Source organism: Rhagoletis pomonella, unplaced genomic scaffold (genome assembly GCF_013731165.1).
Source record: "Rhagoletis pomonella isolate Grant_MI unplaced genomic scaffold, Rhpom_1.0 Rhpom_scaffold_00002, whole genome shotgun sequence".
In the NCBI taxonomy this organism is placed as follows: Eukaryota; Metazoa; Arthropoda; class Insecta; order Diptera; family Tephritidae; genus Rhagoletis; species Rhagoletis pomonella.
In genome coordinates this window covers 32,330,228-32,349,930 of record NW_023458556.1, presented here as the reverse complement: position 1 = coordinate 32,349,930, position 19,703 = coordinate 32,330,228, and the positions used below count along the sequence as shown (strand labels likewise).

General features: G+C 34.5%; 1 protein-coding gene across 2 annotated transcripts in view; it reads left to right on the top strand.

Moving 5' to 3' along the window:
• Positions 1 to 19,703, top strand: part of LOC118733445 (LIM/homeobox protein Lhx1) — a 189,262-nt gene that overhangs the window by 65,722 nt on the left and 103,837 nt on the right. For both annotated transcript variants that reach the window (XM_036462829.1, XM_036462830.1), the window contains exon 4: positions 1,957 to 2,183. In XM_036462829.1, coding sequence (XP_036318722.1) covers positions 1,957 to 2,183 — 227 coding nt within the window. The remainder of the gene's footprint in view (positions 1 to 1,956; positions 2,184 to 19,703) is intronic.

The following is a 19,703-nucleotide window of genomic DNA, read 5'->3' as shown; positions in this document are numbered from 1 at the left end:
GAGTCTGTCACTACATCAGTCGTTATGTAGCACTCAGTCACAGCAGTGTTGCCAGATGATCCATATAACTTCACCCTAAAGTCATTTCATTTCTCCCTAAAAAACCCTAAATATATGTACATACCTATATAGTTTGTAGGTGTACAATGTTGCTAGATGCTAGTCACTTCGCCCCTTAGGAAGCTTAATTTAGCGAAATGTTGGACATGAAGTGGAGAAAATTTAGTTTTACTTGCACTTACGCACATTAGATCCACAAAGCTTTTTTCAAAAACAAAATATATAAACACAAGGGATCAGCGCAAATAATGGATTAAAAATAACAATTAACCCAATTATACGAAAATGAACTAAAAGTATTAAACGATTTGGAAAATTCTACATACATTGATAAAAATATAGAGCTTTATTCGGCTACGCTATGTTGATGGATGATAAAAATAAAAAAATTTAATATCCGAAATTTAATGTGCAAGAAAGTTCCAAAATTTGCCAGTTTTCCTGTAATTTCTGTTAAAACAAAAAAAAAACTAAAATATAAAATTTTAATATTTGAAGAAGTCCTTAATAAAATCCCTAAAGACATTTTATCCCTAATTTTCTCCCTAATGGCCCGGAATAGCCCTAAATCTAGCGAGATATAATCTAAACTGGCAACACTGATATACAGACTTAATCAATGCCGACGCGTCGTCGATGTCATTGCTATAAATCAGTGCAAATGTTTTTATTCATCCCTCAACTAAATGTACATACATCAGTGCAGTCTGCCCAACGGCATCTACATACATACATTTCCATACATACTATGTAGATAAATATTGCTTTGAGATTTTGTTGTCATTGTCATTGGCGGATTTTTTGATTTGTTGGCCAAGCGAAAGGAGTAAGGTGACGAACACAGAGCTGTGTAATGTTTGTGGCATGTTGGCTGTGATTGTGCCTGATGATCGGCAGTTATACATAGTAAGTACTAGCTGCTTTGGGTGTAAGGATGCTGTTGCTGCTGCTGTTATATTTTCTATTTGTTTTTGTGACTGTAATTGAGACAGCAGAAATTCCAATCATTGCTGCTGCTGCTGCTGCACTTTGTCGTTGATGCACTTCAACATTTTTTTCTTTGCCCATTGTACCTCAGTTCAATTTCATTTGCATTTCGCTTCGATTAAAATGTGATTGCCACACACACACGCACACACACAGGCGCACTCATTCAAGCATTTTTTTTCGCAGGCAAACACTTCCTCTTTTTTCGTACTTCAATACTTGCTGCAATGACAGGCAAGGCAGTTTATTTTTTCTACAATTTTAAATATTTTCATTTTATTTTTCTCCTTTTTTTCACTTTTTGTATAAAATCATTGCTTTACGACTGCATTTGATTCAGCTTTGATTGAGTTGATTTGATGTTGTGATGCTTTGATGTGTTGTGCTGAGAACGTAGGTGAAGATGTGCTGAAGACGTGTGTGTAGATACCGTTATTAAAAGTTTATTTTGAGCGCTAAGCGACGTTGTTTTGAGTATTTTTTTTTATCATATCGCTCTTTTTTTAATTTTACCCACTTTTGTGCTATTACAAGCGCTAAAGGTATAGAGTAATCAAGAAGCCGTGTATTCGCCATAAATCAACATTTATAACTGATATCCTTTGTAGGTCATTCGATTCCAATTGATCCAAGAACAATTCGTTCTACAATTGGATTTGTATTTATGTACATATGTAGACATGTTGAACAAGTACATAGATATTTTTATATATTTTTCTAGCTACTGTTGAGCCATTTTTAGGGCACTTGTAGTTTATAGTTTTTCCAACAAGCGCTGTCCTACTGTAAATTCTACAAAATTTAGTACGCGAAAAAGGGAAAATATGTATTTCTTAGGTTAACGACAGACAGTTGATACAGTTTCTACATATGACAACTGTTTTTAATCTTTAACTTTCTTTTTCACAGGCGTTACGGCACAAAATGCAGTGGCTGCGGTCAAGGCATCGCTCCCTCCGATCTCGTACGTAAGCCGCGCGACAAAGTATTCCACCTCAATTGCTTTACGTGTTGCATCTGCCGCAAACAGCTCAGTACTGGTGAACAACTTTATGTGCTGGACGACAATAAATTCATCTGCAAAGACGATTATCTGCTAGGTAAAACGCCTGGTTGTGGGCATAATTCACTGAGCGGTAAGTTGGAAAAATTTCAAGTTTATTTTTAACGTCGATTGAAGAAAGTGAAATATATTAAAAAGGCATGAAAAATGAAGGGAAGAAAGGAATGTGATGCAACTTTTGAATTTATAATTTTGCGATACTTCTTTCGGTATGAAATACAATTAGATTTCCGATTTAAAAAGAAGTAGAAGAAGCATCGGTTTCACTTGCTAAAAATCGAGTTCTGACTAACATTTCTCCCAGAATTCAACAAGTACAAACGGATGGACCCTGTAACTTAACTTTCTTAAATTCAGATACAAAAAGAGCTACCAGAACTACATAACTTTTCCGATAGCTCCGAACCAGTTCTAAATTCGACAGATGTGATATAGACTTCTAATGAAAATTTTCGCTACTTTTGAACTGATGGCGATCTAGTTACTATCGACCTGATTCATTTTTGGCGAAAAAAATATACTAATATACTAGAAATTCGGAAGAGAGTTGTCAACTCGTCAAAATTTAAAATCCATTAATTATTAAGTTAAATAAAATATTACTACGGTTGTAGGTACCAAACGAAAGGTATTGTAAATTCATTTATTCCAAAAAATTTTCTTAAAAAATTTTCTGTTATAAATTTAAAATCCATTAATAATAAAGTATTACAACAATCTAGGTTCAGCCGAAAACGGTGGGAGAACGATTTATTTCGAAAATATTCTTTAAGAGCGTTGCCACCTATTCAAAAAATTAAAATTAATTTAATTAATGAGTTAAACGAAATATTTTCATGTGGGTATCAAACTAGAGAGGCTTTAAAAATGCTGTCTCTTGTTCGAAAATGTTTTTGACGAGTTGCCACCAGTTTAGGAAAATCAACTTCATCGACAAGTTACATGAAATCCCACTAATATTATAAATGTGAACGTTTGTGAGATAGCTTATGTCAGGTATTAAATATAGCACATTTTTTGGAGAGGGTTGCAAGCTGCTTGCAATGTAAAATTCTAGTTGAAATAACAAGTTCAACAAAACTTCATAATATGGATACGAAGTGACACAAATTTAAAAAGGTTTTATTACAAAAAAATTTTGAAGAGTATTGCCACCTACATATATAAAGGTATGTAGCCACCCATGCTGTAAAACCAAACTATTAGTTACATATTAATAAAATGTTATATCGTAATAAATTTTTTTTAAACATGTGTCACTTCGCATCCATATTATGAATGAATAAGGTATTAGAAAATTTGATGTGGAAAATATTTAGAAAAGGGTTACCACCTGTTTAAAAGTCAAATCCAATTTATTCAAAAGTTAATTCCCGTTATAAATGTCAATCGAAACAGGTATGAGGAAGCTTTGTTGCGAAAATATTTATGAAAAGCGTTGCCACCTGTTCGCAACTCTATTTGAATTTAATTAATAAGTTAAATGAAACGTTACAAATGTTTTCAAGTTAAACAAAATAGGTTTAAAAAAGCTTTACTTCGAAAAATTTGTTTAAAGGTGTTGCCAGCTGTTTATAGTGTAATTAAATTTAATCAGTTAATTTAGTGAAAAATGTATGACAAATCAAATATGCTGAAAATAGCTCTATTTGTTGGAAAAGGCAAAGAATTTCAAAATTTGCTTACACTGGCTATGAAGTATCTCTTCCCACCACCTTCCTCAGTAAACTCAGAAAGAGCGTTTAGTGCATCGGGTAGCATTTATGTTGAAAATAGAAGTAGGTTGTTGCCCGATAATTCGGAAATGCTTATTTTCATAATGAAAAAATATGTATAAAAATTTTTAACTTTAAATTACTAATTAGATACATACTTTAAATTTCATTATAAGAACACAAAAAAAATAATAAAATGAAACTCTGAACTATCTATATTTTTAAATTGAATTTTCAATAATTTAAATCCGGAAAACCAGCCGGAATTTTGAGTAAGCAGATTTTTGAAAACCAGAATTTCGTGTTCCGAATTTCGTAGTAATAGAATTAGAATTTTTTGGTGATATAATTTATGTATCTAATTTTATTTTTCTTTTTGCTTTTCAAATCATAGCGTTAAACCGAACTTCGCTGCGAGCAAAAGCTAGTGCAATTACATTAACATATATGAAGCTATTTCAATACCAGAATTGGTCATAAATTCTAATTTACAAGCAAGTAACTGCGATTGCGATAATAACCATTCTTGTTGCTTGTGGTTATATGTAGTTTGTTGTAGGAGGCATTGTTGTCTACTCGTTAGAAAAAAAATGTAACCATAGGTTGAGGCAGAGGCTAAATACGTAATTGTAGTTGTTGCACTGAGAAACTACAATATGTATGGATGTGTGTATGCTAATTAGCTGGCATATGCATATGTATTTATGCTTAAGAAGATAGCAATATAAACAGCAACAACAACAACGCAAATGCTATTATTTATCTTAAGACCCAGCATAAAGCTGTTGTTATTCGGCAACAAAATTTCTAGCCACAACATAAGCAATTTAAAGTGCATTGTAATTGCTGATCTGGTTGTTGTTCGCAATGTTCGCTTGTTGTTATTGCACTTTATGCATTTACTAATAATTTTCGATTGTTTTAATGTTAATGTCGCAATTGTTGTGCTTATGTATGTATGTGTGTGCATAATGTAAGCGAACATGACATGCCATGCCAGGCAGCAGCAACCACAACAACAACAACATTGACAACGATAACAATATTATCGACAGACAGCCAGCAACCACAATGAAAGCGCTTTGTCATTTTGAACTGCATAATGCACTCTTGGAAAATTTAGAATGGCAGCAGCAAAATATGTATGTACTACAACAACAGCAAAAGGGCTAGCAGCAGTAACAAACAAACAATAAGCAAACAACAACAATAACAACAGCAATTGCAACATTGACAACGGCGCGGCATTGCAAAGTGGTGGCAGCAACAACAACAACAACAGCAATTACAAGTAGCAGCAGCTGCTGTTGCTGTCATTGCATAAATCGTTATTAGTTGTTATTGCTGTTGGTTGTGTTGTCGCTTACATTGTTTTTATTATGGCAATACATACATAAGTGCATATATGAAATTTGTTGCTATTTGCCTAAGCATTTTGCTTGCTGTTTTGGCTATTTTGCTCTGGCATTAGTCCCGTCCAACAACGATAAGCATAAATATTGTGGCACATTTAAGCTTAGAGCACTTTGTTTGAGCTTGAAATTTGTTACCCAATATGGTGTATTTAAATGCAATTTTGTTAAATAATACTTGGGGAATTCGATAATAAGAGTACATAACTTTTAGTTGCCGTCATTCATGGCTAATCGTTCGATAAATATCGCTTGCGCTGACTCATTAATAAGTAGGGATTTTGTGATGTGTTAATGATTTGCTACAGTGATTTTTTTTTGGTTTATCGTTGGCAGCGGTTAGCTACATATTTAGTACATGCATACACAATTAAAGACGAAATACTTTTTTTTTAATATTTTCTTTTCCAACTAGTCAAAATGAAACCATGGTCACCGTGGTTCGCAAACTGCTGATCATATATAGATAACGTCATAATTTTATTTCCCAGCGGAGTCTGTCGTATTATTTCAAAACCTTTCTAATTTTGTAGGTTCAATCGGACATGGGGGTTCTCAAACAATATATTACATTTCTTTAATGATTAGAAGCCAATAGCCATTCTTATCAACGAAACAGGAGTTATATATAGCACAGGTAAGGCAGACAGCGATGGGGCAACGCGACAACGACGAGCGTAGGTTCTTGCCGAGAAGAAGATGGACGTCGCGTAATAGACGACCAGAGTATTCGTAATATACTGAGGGAACTCTTCTCATGCTTTAGTATGCCAAAACAATAATGTTTAGAAATAATGCCGGAATCGCTCCACTCGACGAAGGCAAAGTGAATACAACAATAAAATGAATTGAAAACTTTTCCACAAACCGCGGCAACTAACGCGTAATAAGCCCCTTGTTAGTGTAAGAAAGACTGAAGCTTTAGGACTGGAAAATCCACCATTGACGATATTTTAACAGTTATACAAGCAAATCGACACACTCCAGTTTTTAGCCGACTATAGGACAGATTTGTAAACCACGCAGGGAAACTGGCCCACAACGCCATTTCAATATCTGGTTTCCCCGAAAAACTAAGTTCAAATCGGGAAGACCTTCTTCACAGTGCTCGAAACCAAATCGCACGGAGAAAAAGCTACATAATAACAAAGAGCAAAACCAATAAGATATCTCCCTCCATCGTTTTTCTAAAAAAAAACATTTCTTTTTATCGAGAAGCAAACTACTTACACATCATTAAAAAAATCAATAAGCAATTCTTTAGATTTTTATTAGGTTACCTATTTTAATTTTAAAAAATATTTTTATAAATAAACTTTATAAGAATTTTCACATAAAATCACACACTAAAAATTGGAGGAGAAGCTTAGCCAAACACTTGGCAAAAATTTAAGCGCCAGCCGACAAACGGTTGTAGCGCCAAAAAAAGAAGAAAAAATATTTTTATTTACGTATAAAATAAAAATTTCTTAGAGACCTCCAAATATCGTCTGCATGACTTTTTTAAGATAGCCGGACAAAATATAGACCAGAGAAATCACATATGGTGCAGCTTTTTCGGACAATGCTATCGGGACAAGGCTTAAGTACAGTGAGATACTGATGAAGAAATTTTTGTTTAGGATAACCGTTTAAAGTTTTATAAAAATGTTTTACATATTTAAGTAAATCAGAGCAAATGTCGGCTGTGCCGTCCTGACATTGAAATAAAAAATATATATAAACTAAAATCAACATATTTTTTAGGCAAGAATATAAATAAATTTTAATGCAGTTAAGTAGTTACACTTACCTTAATCACATGAGGCTGCAATAAAAAGAAAAGAGAAAGGCTTATTAAAATTTTTTTGACTTTTTCAAGAATTTAATTTAATTTATTGAGTATAAAAATTTATTTGGACACTGGGAGCCAAAAACTTGCTAAGTTTAATACTACCACATCTTTGCAATCGTATATTATGAATGTATTTAGCATTTGACCACAACCGCATCTGGCATATCTACGCACACAAGGCAATAAATAATCGCTTATAAATTAAATGTAAATGTCATTACTATCGCTGTAAAGTAGTGCGTATACTAAAAACATAATTCATATGCAAATGATTAAAAATATACATGCATATACATTTGTATGGTATGTACTTTCCAGGTATAAACAGAATATCGATGGCTGAGTGGAAGATCGACCTATCTCGGCAGCCAGTTCGAAAACCCCCTATCTCAGAAAATTTTTGAACAATGCTCTATTTCAGAAAATTTTTCAAGTACGCCCTACTTCAGAATTTGACTGAAAAACGCCCTATCTCGGTATTTAGTTGAAGAACGCCCTATCTCAGCTGCCGATTCAAAATCGCCCTATTTCAGCTTATTTTCAATGTATTTTCGTTTGAGATAGGGCGGTTTTGAATCGAATTCTGAGATAGGGCGTTATTCAACCAAATTCTTAGATAGGGTGTTTTTCAATAAAATTCTGAAGTAGGGCCTTCTTGAAAAGTTTTCTGATAGGTCGATCTTCCACTCAGCCATCGATATGTGCTTGATTCGAGTTAAAAGCATGAACATACAGTGACTGTTGTTGAGTTTTTTTTTTAATATTTTTCCAGCTAAATTTTTACAAAACTTAACACAAAATCAACGCGATTTTTTAGCCGTTTGAAACTTGCACTTCATTAGACTAAAATTGTATGGGCTATTAAACTTCATACCCAAAAATATATATATAAAAAGTAGAAATTTTAATGAAAATTTGCTGAATTTCCCAAAATTTTGCGTAAAGTTTGAAACTGTGATTAACACGGTTTTGGTTAAATCTTCGACGATATTTTTATATAAAAATAACAAAAAAAGATTCGCTGCAAAAATATTACGAATATTAAAAAAAAAAAAAACAATTGGTCATTAGTTTAAGTCACTGTATGTACATATGTGTGCGTAGGTATTTGCACAAACATAGGCCTGTGGCTTTAACCTTTGCGAATAGTTTCCCTTCAGAAAAAAAATTATTATTTTTTTGCGGGATTTCTATAAAATATATAACTTGTAGTTTTGTTTAAACACGTTTCTATTTAAATATCCTCATATAAATTTTAATTTGAGAACACTTTCTTTCTGCACTTCGCAAATACTTTTTCGAATGAATTGAGGACAAATAAAAGGAAGATCGAAATATTATATTATCATTTTGAACTTATGTCTGACAGAATATGTAAACAAACTTGTAATGTAAAAAAGTAAAGTAAATAAATAAAAAAGTGAAAAAAAATTGAGTTGATTTTTTATGTCCAAAAGTAGTTAGTTACAAGTTAGTTCATATCTAATGCATAGGTAACCACCACTTTTAATAAAATTACCACTTTCTCTTTGGATAATTATAATTTGCATTGCCACCTTGAATACACAAGCTATGCCTTGACAACTTGAAGGGAAAATACATACTATATAAGAGATATAGTATATGTAGTCGCACTACGGTTTCGTTTATAACAATAAAACTGGAAAAATTAGTGAAAACTAATGGCCTTATTCATAAAAGAATAAAGTAGGTTTAAAGAGCTATATAAATCGACTTTTTCATACATTTTTCAATTTAAAAACCTTCTTTAAAGCTACTTTATTTTTTATGAATAAGGCTATAAATCTATAGATGTTCTTTTTTTGGCATACAAAATATTTTATGTTTCTACAAGTCGCTTTTTATACGATTTTAGACGAAAATTATGTTACTTGGTAAAAAGTCATCGTGGGTTGGGCAGAAAAAATAGCAGCTGCCTTAAAATAGTCTGCACTTCCAGCCAAGAAATATTTAAGCTTATTTTAACAATTTTTTAGTATTTTGCTCGTCATTAGTTTTAAGTGTATTAAATTTAAATGTTTGCCTTTTTTTAAGTTCACCAAGTTTTATTTCTGCAGCTTTATGTACGCAAATTCCAGCTAAATACTTGTAAATTTCATATACTCTCAAAACTTAAATTTCTTAGCTGTAAATTGACATACATATTACAGTGGTAACTCATATAATTGATCACATTTTTTGTTTTTAATAATTACCATGGTTTTCATAGCAAATTGTTTTTTACATATAAGAAAAAAAACTATTTTATAATATAATAAAAACTATGTAAATCAAAATTTCCAAAATTGTACACAATTTAGAAAAAACTCAACAAATTTCTATAATCACAAATTTTTAAGCATAATTTTAGTCACTTCTTCGGTATGTAGTTTTATGGACCAATTGCCTTTGACGTTTGGCAATTTTTTGAATTTATGGCAATTTTTTAAAATTTTGGATTTGGAATTTTATTTTCTACGTCACTCGTATATTTTATATGGTTGAAAATGCGCAAGACTTTACGCATAAGAAATAAATACTAATCAACAGAAATTCTTACAAAAATGTATACAATTTTATAAAAGGTCCGAAAATTAAAAAAAAAATACCAAAAATCCCCGATAATCTTAGCTCTTTTAAGCTTGCACTTTATTATACTTGTATCAACTATAAAACTGCTTAAATAAAAAAGGCCAAAACGGTTAAAAAGTTGTAAAATTTTGATGAAAATTTACTTGGTTTTCTTTATGGTATAAAATAGCTTTTTATAAAAATCATACAAAACAATTTATTATGAAAAATATGGTGGCTATTGTAATAAATTACCACGTGATCAATTATGTGAGTTACTGTATGTAGACATATGCAAATATGCAGAGGCACATAAAAGCCTGCTCGCGCCTTCCGGGATACCACAGCACGCAGAAAAGTTATGATATATGTATGTATGTATGTAGGTGCCTGCTATGTAAACTTTAAATTTACGTGTGCGTGTGTTTGCATGCGTCTTTCAAGCACCTCTTTCTCACTTCCATTAAATATTTATTGTATTTTCACAAATAACTGCTGGGCTCTTGTCGCTCTCTACACGCCAGCACCCACTCGCACGAGACTGCATACACAGTAGGTACATACATACTTCATTCGAGCCTTATCACTTCAACATGATCAACTTTAAAATTTATTTGCCAGCAACTTTAAAGGAAAATGGCGTAAAAGGTACGACTGAAGAATGAAAATACACTCAATTTAATGTTCATGTGTATTTGTCTTGCTGCCGCTCGCTTCAAGTATCTACTATGTACCACCTCGCAGCAGGCTGCCATCGCCTTCCGTGGCGTTTCTTTTTTTTTTTGTTACTCTGCAACGCGTTTTCGCTGCGTAAAACAAATATTTGCCAAGCATTTAACGAAAAATTTGTCTCTCGGGACTTCTATAGACGCGATTTACACTACACTTTAAATAATTTTGTATTATTTCTTTTACATACTTTTACTTATTTTTCTCTTCGTTATTTCATGGCGTTATTTCGCTCCTGATTTTCCATACCATCACATACGTACGTATGTATGTACATACATTTTACATCACTTATTTGCACCGCTTTGTTCTAGTCGTAATCGTCGTGCGGGAACATTTACTTTTTTTTTGTCGTCGTTGCCGGCATAATTTTCGCATTTTCCATTTTCAATTTTTGCTTGATGGAAATTCAATGAAACGAAAAATTATGTTGTCACAGCAGGCAATTCGGTGTATGTATGTGTACCAAAAATGTGTGTGTGTGTGTGTGTGTGTGTAATATTAAGTGAGCGTACTGTGGGCGCTGGAGTTACGTGTCGCGCCTGAGTGAACTCTAAAATTGCCCTGACGAAATGTAAATAATCAAGTTGGCAAACAAATGCATTTCCTCAGAAATTTGTTAAAAAAAAAATATTTTATGCGGAAAAGTTAAAAGGGTCTTGCTGCTTTCAATAAATTTTGCCTTGCGGTTAGAGAAGAAATAAATTTAGATAATCAACACCGCAAAGATGTATATATGAATGTAAACCAAGAAAGTCTAAGAAAATGTAGGCTTCCTGCCGAGATGAACAAACATACATACAAACAATTACACCAAGATTCTATAATTTTGATTTATGTATGAGAGATTATGCAGCGCCATTAATAAACTAAAAGACGACATGGCGTATGAGTTACTTTTGTTCGAGCCAAATAAAAGCGCATAAGAAATTAATTGTTACAAAAGAGGTATTGAAAATTGCGGAGGGGAAAAATTTATTAAAAAAAAATTTATTCTTATGTATTTATTTCTTTTCTGGCCCTGCAAAAAGTGTGCAACTCATCTCTGAAGCGACCCTGATTAGTATCCATGGGTTACAAATCGTTTAGGTTAGAAAGACCCAATTATCTATACTCATTTAGGTAGAGGCTTGTCGGAGTGCCTTAAGGCTGCCAAATCTAAGCAGGATGAAACGTGAAGACCAGAGTCTGGTACAGTGAAGGATTCATACTGGATGATGAGAATAGTGAAAGAGTACCAATGGGCACTTAGCTAACCATATTTCAGGCGGCAATTTAAGCAATTGAAAGGACTGGCGGGACCTTCGAATTTAGGGCCTTGGAATCATGTAAAGCGGTATCAAGACTAGTACAAAGTTGCAGAAATATACTATATGTACTACATAATCTAGAAACGCGTGACAAGAAGGTAGCCTTGTGATATGTTTTAGGTCATGTGGGCTTCGATGACGAACAAATGGGCTGATACTCTTGCGAAATACGAAGCACAACTGCGCCTATATGGTCGTCAGTATGAATGCGATATATCCAATGAATACATACACGATAGATCTCCCGAAAAGGTGAGAGGACTCTCAAGCTCCAGTCCACCGGCATATGTCAAAGGGTAATAGATATCCTACGAGATTTATAACTCTTTCTCGTGGAGTCTCTGAATTACTGGTTAATCTTAGTGGGGAGGGTAGAAAAGCTATCATTGGATAACTGACAGCACACTGCAGGACCAAAAGACTTAAAGGACCAAAAGACAACAAAACCAAATCAGACTAGGCATGATCCTTCAAATATTTATGTATAGATGAGTATATTAGGGTCGGCCTTTTCAACTTGTTACTTAATTGCAGTTAATTGGGGTGTTTACTTTAGTAAAAGCTATACAAACCAGCAGAAAAAGTTTGCTTCAAGTTATACTCGTACATACTTATACATCAAAGATACAAATGCTGCAAATTACCTAAACACCTTTAAGTTTATTCAATAAAGTAAATAAAAATAAAAGAGTAATAAAAATAATCCATTTCATTGCCTGCAGCAGTTATCAGCAAGTAACTATTCGGCTAAAACGCCTAAAAACATCACACATTTTCTGTTTACTTTAATTTGACTTTAAAATTGTGTAAATGCCTTTTACAATAACTTCTACGTCAGTGCGAAATACAAACATATGTACACAAACAAAGGCTAATAATTGTAGATATATGTATAAGGACATATGTACATAAGTATGTATAAAATAATGGAAAATCAAGGAGAAAAGGAACCAACAAATCTTGTCTGCAATTGCTTTTGAAAATCTTCAAGGAGTACACGTATTTTGTTTTTATTCAGAAAGACTTCTTCTCTCTCTTAGCAACCAGTTTTTTCCATGCATTGCTTCTTTAGTTCGTTGCTCGGCAACTTTAAGCTCTCTACTTGCTCTACTAGTATTTTTAAGCATTTCTCCAATATCTTGCCATCGTTAGCCTCACGCCTCGGCGCCGACATCATTCACTGCTCCTAGAGGATTCTGCTCGCTGCTTTTTTCTACAGATATATGTACATATAGTTGGCATGCCTCTTAGACCAGCTATTTATCTATCTATCTATCTATCGGTTTGCTTGCCAATAACTACTCTCTATAAACGTTCGCACTGTTGCTTCTCTCGACTTTAGCTCCCTTCGCAATATTCTCAATTTTAATACACTTTTTTTTTAGTTTTATATTTTCTTTCATATTTTTTTCTCATTTCCTTGGCAAATTTTTTACGCATCGCTTGGCACCCGCAGCATTTTCTTGCGCTTCGATTGGCTTTTAAGACGCCATATTTGACTGAGTGCCCCTGCTTGCTTTAACCCACACACATGCACGCTTAGAATTACATATGTATATGTATGCAGACGTTCAAGTATTTTCACTCACAAACTTTACTACATATACTCACGCACTAATAGACATTTACAGCGAATAGCTTTGGTTTTGGTAAAGTACTATAGTTTCAAAAATTTCCACGTACTTGCAAAGCAAAAGCAAACAAATACAAAATTGAGAAAAAATTTTACACAAAACTCGAACTAAGAACTTTTTGACATAGTAAAAGTTGGCAGTGAATTTTTTTTTTACTCTCGAATTCTTGCTTTTTTACTTTGTTGCATACTTTTCAGCACCCAAAGCGCCCTGCTTGAAAATCGGTGTTACAGATGCAGCCAGCAACTTTCTCCTTCTCTCTCTCTCTCGCTCACTTGCTTACAGTTGCTCCATTGAAATGCCGCTCATATAGCTAGCGGTTTAATTAGCACAAAATACTCCCACTCAATGGTGGAGCAAATGTGTTATGTATGCTTTTAGGCGCTTGCGCATCTACGCTTTTCATTGCTCAGCTATTTAGGCCATGCGTAGAGGATCTCAGTATCGAGTAAATGTGCTCTCTCTCTCTCCCTACCGCTCAGTCACTCCTTTTCGGTCTGCAGCACTGTGGCTACTCAAATTCATATTTTATATAATTTCTAGCAGCATTTGAAGCATAAATTATGTCAAATTTCCTTTGAAATTATAATTATTACGCTTGGAAGTATGCTACGCTGTATGCTTTCATTTCGACCCTAACAAAATGGTGGCTGCGCTGTAAAAGCATAGCCACCCCTGATATGTAAGCCTCTTCTGGAGCTTTCTTATTTTTCGGAAATTCATTCATTCATTCATCCATAGATGTATGTATGTATATGTAGGTGAGCACGCGTTTGGATGTGAAACTTTTGTGGAAGTGAAGGTACTCTCTAGTTCTCACGCCCATTTCGGTGCTCTTTCACCATAGACCACTCTCTTTTTCAGAGCTCAATATAATTTCACAGCAGACTCAAAGGCATTTGTACATATATACTTATATACTTATACCGTTATAAGGAAATATGTATGTATGTTGGTATGGCAAGTATGTGCTTGTATAAGTGCCTTTATTCACAATTAACATAATTAGGAGTAGTAGTAGTAGGTGGTGTTTTTATTGCTTGAATTGATGTCGAAACAAAAGTACATATCTACATACAAATCCATATACATACATATAGACGCTCCTTAATATGTAAAAGTACATGTGTGTTGTGGCCGCTTACGAGTATAAAAGGTCATTAATGTTTTGATTTTAATTGTGTTAATTACGTGCGCGACGGATTTTGCTTTGCTTTGTGGTGTGGCAGCAAAAAAAAAAATATATATATATACATACATATATAAATACAGATTAAGTTAAGAAGCAAGGACTTAAAACCTGTGTAAAAACTGGAAAAAAAGTGGCGTAGTTGAAATGGAAAGTCAGTTTAAGTAAAAAAGCCACGAAGCGACGAAGTGAAAATACAAATAGTGTAGTGTTTCAAATGCTGCTCAAAAAAAGAAAAAGTGTGTGAAGTGATTTGCATAATTTGTTTTTTTAATGAAATGTTACATTAACTACAATACGAATTCCGTCGGATTCAGCGCTTGTGTGTATCATTGCCGCCGCTGGAAATGTGTTTGGCGTTTGCTTTGATTTTACCGTCGCAAAATATTTTTTCTTTTTCTAAGCAGCTCTACACATTGCCAACGAATGCAGTTTATTTTCTTAATGTAAATTTGTGAAATTAAATGCTTTATACATAGATGTATGTATTTTGTAAAGACCTTTGGGCTACACGTTTTAAACTAATTTCCAAGATTGGCTTTAAAACTTTTTAATTGAAATATTTGAAACTCAATGGCCGAATCAAGTATGTCTATGCGAAATGGTTATTAAAATGCAGATTTAATTTTTTGGTTTTATTTTATTTCTTACAAAAGTATTGAATCATTGAATGTCAGTTGTAGAGATTTCAAATAGCAAGCCGCTGAAAGACAAAGGTACGAGTATTCACAACATTTTTAAGCGAATGCATAGTTGTATTTAGTTTTTAAAACTGAAATGCTAAACAAGTAATTTTTAAGCAAAAAACAAACCCCGACTTCAATTCTCATATAAAAATTTAAGATTATCGTTAATTTCTTGATGATCCAATGATCGGATTTAAACCAACTTAGTATGGGACCACCTGTGAGGTAACTTCCTTTAAAAAAAGAATTATAGAATTATAGAATCAGCTAACGTTCAAAGCTACGCGGTAACATACATTAAAGAAAATTAAAAAAATATTCCGACGAATTGATAACCTTTCTCCTTTTTGTGAAGTCGTACAATAAATTTAGCGCAGTGCAATCAAATCAACAAAAAAATTTTAGTCACTTTAAAGCGAACTAGTATCGCCCAGTTGTCGAAATTCGACATTTTTTCATACACTTTTAAATTTTGCTTATCACCAATATTGACTCCTTCATGCTAATGACGATTTTGAAGTCCACCACCAAAATTTTGTAGCGAATTTATAGGAAAACTTAATACCAAATTTCTTAGTAGCTTTCGAAATTATACCGAGAAAGGAACCTCAATTTTCATTTACAAATAATATTCATATGTATGTATTTGTATGTATAGATGAGATGCCTAACGGTTCCTCACTGACTATTATGTTAAACAAATACCAATCCAGACTGTAAATACTTTTTTCGATTATATTGGTCTGAGAGCCACTTGGAACGTTAAAACTAAATTGCCAACATCTGCATAAACTCCTCATTCTTTTCATCAGAATCGGTGGAGGTCAAGTACCTCGAAGGTGTAAAATAAAATATAATATTTCCTTCTCTAGCGGCGGTTTTACACGGGTTTTTATCAAGATTGGGCCTAAAGCCCAATATTTTTGCATCACATGATTGGGCTACCGAATTGCACCAAAATTTTATGTTGCTATTATGTGTTCTAAAGATTAAGAAAATCTGACAATACATCTCAATTGAAGATAGGGACGGAATATCGAAATCTACGGTACTGATTCAAGATGGGCGGTATCGGTAAGGTCTGTGACACAAACACACTGATCCTTTCAAAAATCATTACACAAAATAACAATCATTCAATGCGATTTAGAAATCTGGTAGGAAATGGTTGCCAATTGAATGATTTTTGCCATTTTAAATATACATACATAGATGTAAGTGTATCAAATTCCATTACCTTATCTTTCATAAGTGGTTCCAGATATAAGCGATAAGGAATTGCATTCTGTATGCGAGGTGCCTCATCCCCATTTCGAATACACACCACTTTTCGCCATAAGTGCGGCAATGATACATATGCAGCTGTGACAAATTTCAGAACGTTAGCATAAGCGGTTACACAGATAAGCGATATGCGAAGTTCAGCTTGTATGGGAGGTGCCTCGCCCCCTTTTTCAATATCTATCGCTTTTCGCCTTAAGCACGCTATTGATAGTGTAAATAGCTGGGTCAAATTTCAAGGCGTTAGCATAGGCGGTTCCAGAGGAAAACAATATGAGAATGTTTGTATGGGAGGTGCCACGCCCCCTTTTCCAAAATCTACCAATTTTAGCCGTAAGTACAGTATTAATAGCATATGTGGCTGTGTCAAATTTCAGGACATTAGCATAAGCGGTTCCAGGGATATAGGATAGGAGAATTTCAAGTTTGTGTGGGAGATGCCACGACCCCTTTTCCAAAACCTACCATTTTTCACCATAAGTATGCTACTTACATTCTATGCATCTGTGCTAAGTTTCAGTTCCCCAGCTTAATTGGTTTTAGTGATATAGTGGTTTTCACATTTTAGTCTATATGTCAGATTCCACGCCCCATATGTATCGGGATTAACATTTCTGGATTAGAGGAAGTTATATCCTTTAAGTCGGTGTATGTTTCATTGAAATCGAGCGAACAGTGTTTTCAAAAAAGGGATTGCAAAATTTTCTTGTGGCGTATTTATATGTATATAGAAGATAACAATATAATATAAAAAAATATACCCCTATTTTCTTATTTTGAAATCGAAAAATATTTGGAGAGTGCTCAAAGCGCTCAAAGTTTTCCAGGTATTTTATGTTAATTTTTCGTAGAAATGGCATATAATTCTTGAAAATCAATATTTTTCGATCGGAAAACTCTGGTTCTCTTCAGAAGACTTCCATTAATAATATCCAATGGTTTTTTTAGCTATTTTTTAATACTAAAGAATTTTTATTAGTACATAGATAACGGATTACTCCCAAAAATCCTTTTTGAATTTCGCCAAGATGCATTTTCTTCCATCTAAAGCTTTCCCCTAAATATTTAGTCCTTCAAAATTTACCCCTAGGGCAGTCGAAAGTCTCTAAATTTAGGGGGAAAACCTCTGATCTGGCAACACTGCTTTATGCACTCACTTATTACGCCCTCTGTCTGTTTTACGGCAAATACTTATCGGTTCCCTCTTCTTCTTGCTTACCCCGTCCATTTCATTTCTTGGATGGCGATGAGGCCAAAATTAGTCTTCCCGAAGTTATCAACCAGCCTGGCAGAGCAATATTCCCCCTTAAACGTTAGTCGTGGTCCTTATCAAAAAAAATGGGGCCTCATCCAGGGCTTTCTCGTTTCCTTTGCATTGGAAGGGCTTTGTAAGTGGCGAGATTTAAACCTTGCGCAGAACCAGGAACTTGGAAAGTTTGTGGGTAAACAATTATGTAGTGAACCGCTTGCTCCAAATTGGAGCCTCCAAGACAGACATTCGTTTACAGCCGCACGTACTGGTGAAGAGACGCTGCAGACTTACATAACATAGGTGAACCCTGAGACTGAGTACTTCGGAGTGGTTCCTCTAAAGCTCCCTTTCATTCTGAAGTTACCCAAGGTTCCAAACGAGTTATTTACCGCATTTCTCTCATGGATTCCTCCTCCTCCTTGCCAAGGATGCGCGAAAGGGGATGCAAAATTAACAAAATTATTGTTTACCTACAAAGTGTGTTTAAAATCTCTTCAACATTGTCGCAAGGATACCAAAATCAAAAAAGAAGCACATATCTATTTCCTTGGTTCAAAATTCATTTTAGCAATAAACAAAGTCGATATGCAGTGACAAGAAGAACTCAGAACAACAAAGGGGGAAAAACATTTCAAATATCGCTAAAAAATTACTATACATAAAGCTTCCATATCCATAAATAAGTAAGAGCATGCCTTTACACACAAAAGTACAAATGCTCCAACCAAAGCTGACATTAGTTCGTTAATGGGCTACTAGAAAAAAAAAACAGTTGTAAAATTAAATTGCCTGACAGTAGAAAAAACCCAGATTTTTTTTTTGAGCAGCGCGACGGCTAACGATTGACTAAAAAGTTGCCATAACAGGCGAATGCAAAAAGCAGAAGGCCGAAAGCGACAAAGAGCCAATAGACATAACAGCAAACAGACCATTTGCAGTTGAAAAGGTTTTTTGCTTAAATTTTCGTTTTTGCATTTTTAAATCCTCCTCTCCTATTTTTTTTTTTTTTGGGTTGCCATTGCCATAAAATGGCTACTGTTTTTTGCTTTGCGCCCAACACTCATAGTGGCAGCAGTCACAATTTCAACTGCAGTCTGCCAGCTACTCAAAGATATGGACATTTCCATTGCCGCCACAAATAGTGGTCGTGTGGTGGTGCTGCTGACTGCCTGGTGGCATGGTTGCCAAACTCGCTGAATAAATTCACGCCTAAAATGTCAGAAAAGTCATTAGGATGTTAGACGTAAATATGCGAGCGGAGTAGACGAAGAAAAAGCAGCGGTGGTGGTGGCCGTGGTGGCGGTGGCCGTTTTGGCAGTAAAAAACAAGAGTTCAGTTGTGCGGGAAAAGCAGGCGTGCGGGTGTCTACTTTACGGTAGGTAGTGAGCAAAGTTTTTGTCGACTTGCTGCCTTCTTCGGACGCTAGGCGAAACTTTTGCTAGCCTGTAAAAAAATTGTCTACTGCCAAAGGTTTGAGGAATGGCAAAGCTACTTCATCCCAGCTCTGCTTACTAGCAGTTCACCTACAGACAAAGTGTTGTTTTTCCTGCTAATATTTCTGTGTTTTTCTTTCTCGTTTCTCGATACTAAAAATTATTGTTATTGTTATCTTTTTGGCATTGTTTTCGTGCTGCGGTTAAACATTTTTTGATTTATGGCCGGCCGCCGCAACAGCAGTCACCAACTTCGACCGACCGTTCGCGCTGTCAGTCAACCGCGGCAGTGATTTGTGTAGTGCGCTGTCACAGCTACCGATAACCCAACTATTGACTACTACGACGACTCCACAAATACAAAGCTAAGCGTTTGACGTAAATCGCTAAAAATGCTGACTGAAATCATCACCAACGCGCCCACAACAGCAGTCAGTAAGGAGGTGGTATGCCGTCGGGCTGACCGTTTTGCCCCTACGCTTACAAAGATACCAACTATGTACACTGAGAAAAAGGATTAGTTTCGACAACTAAAGATATTTAGTTC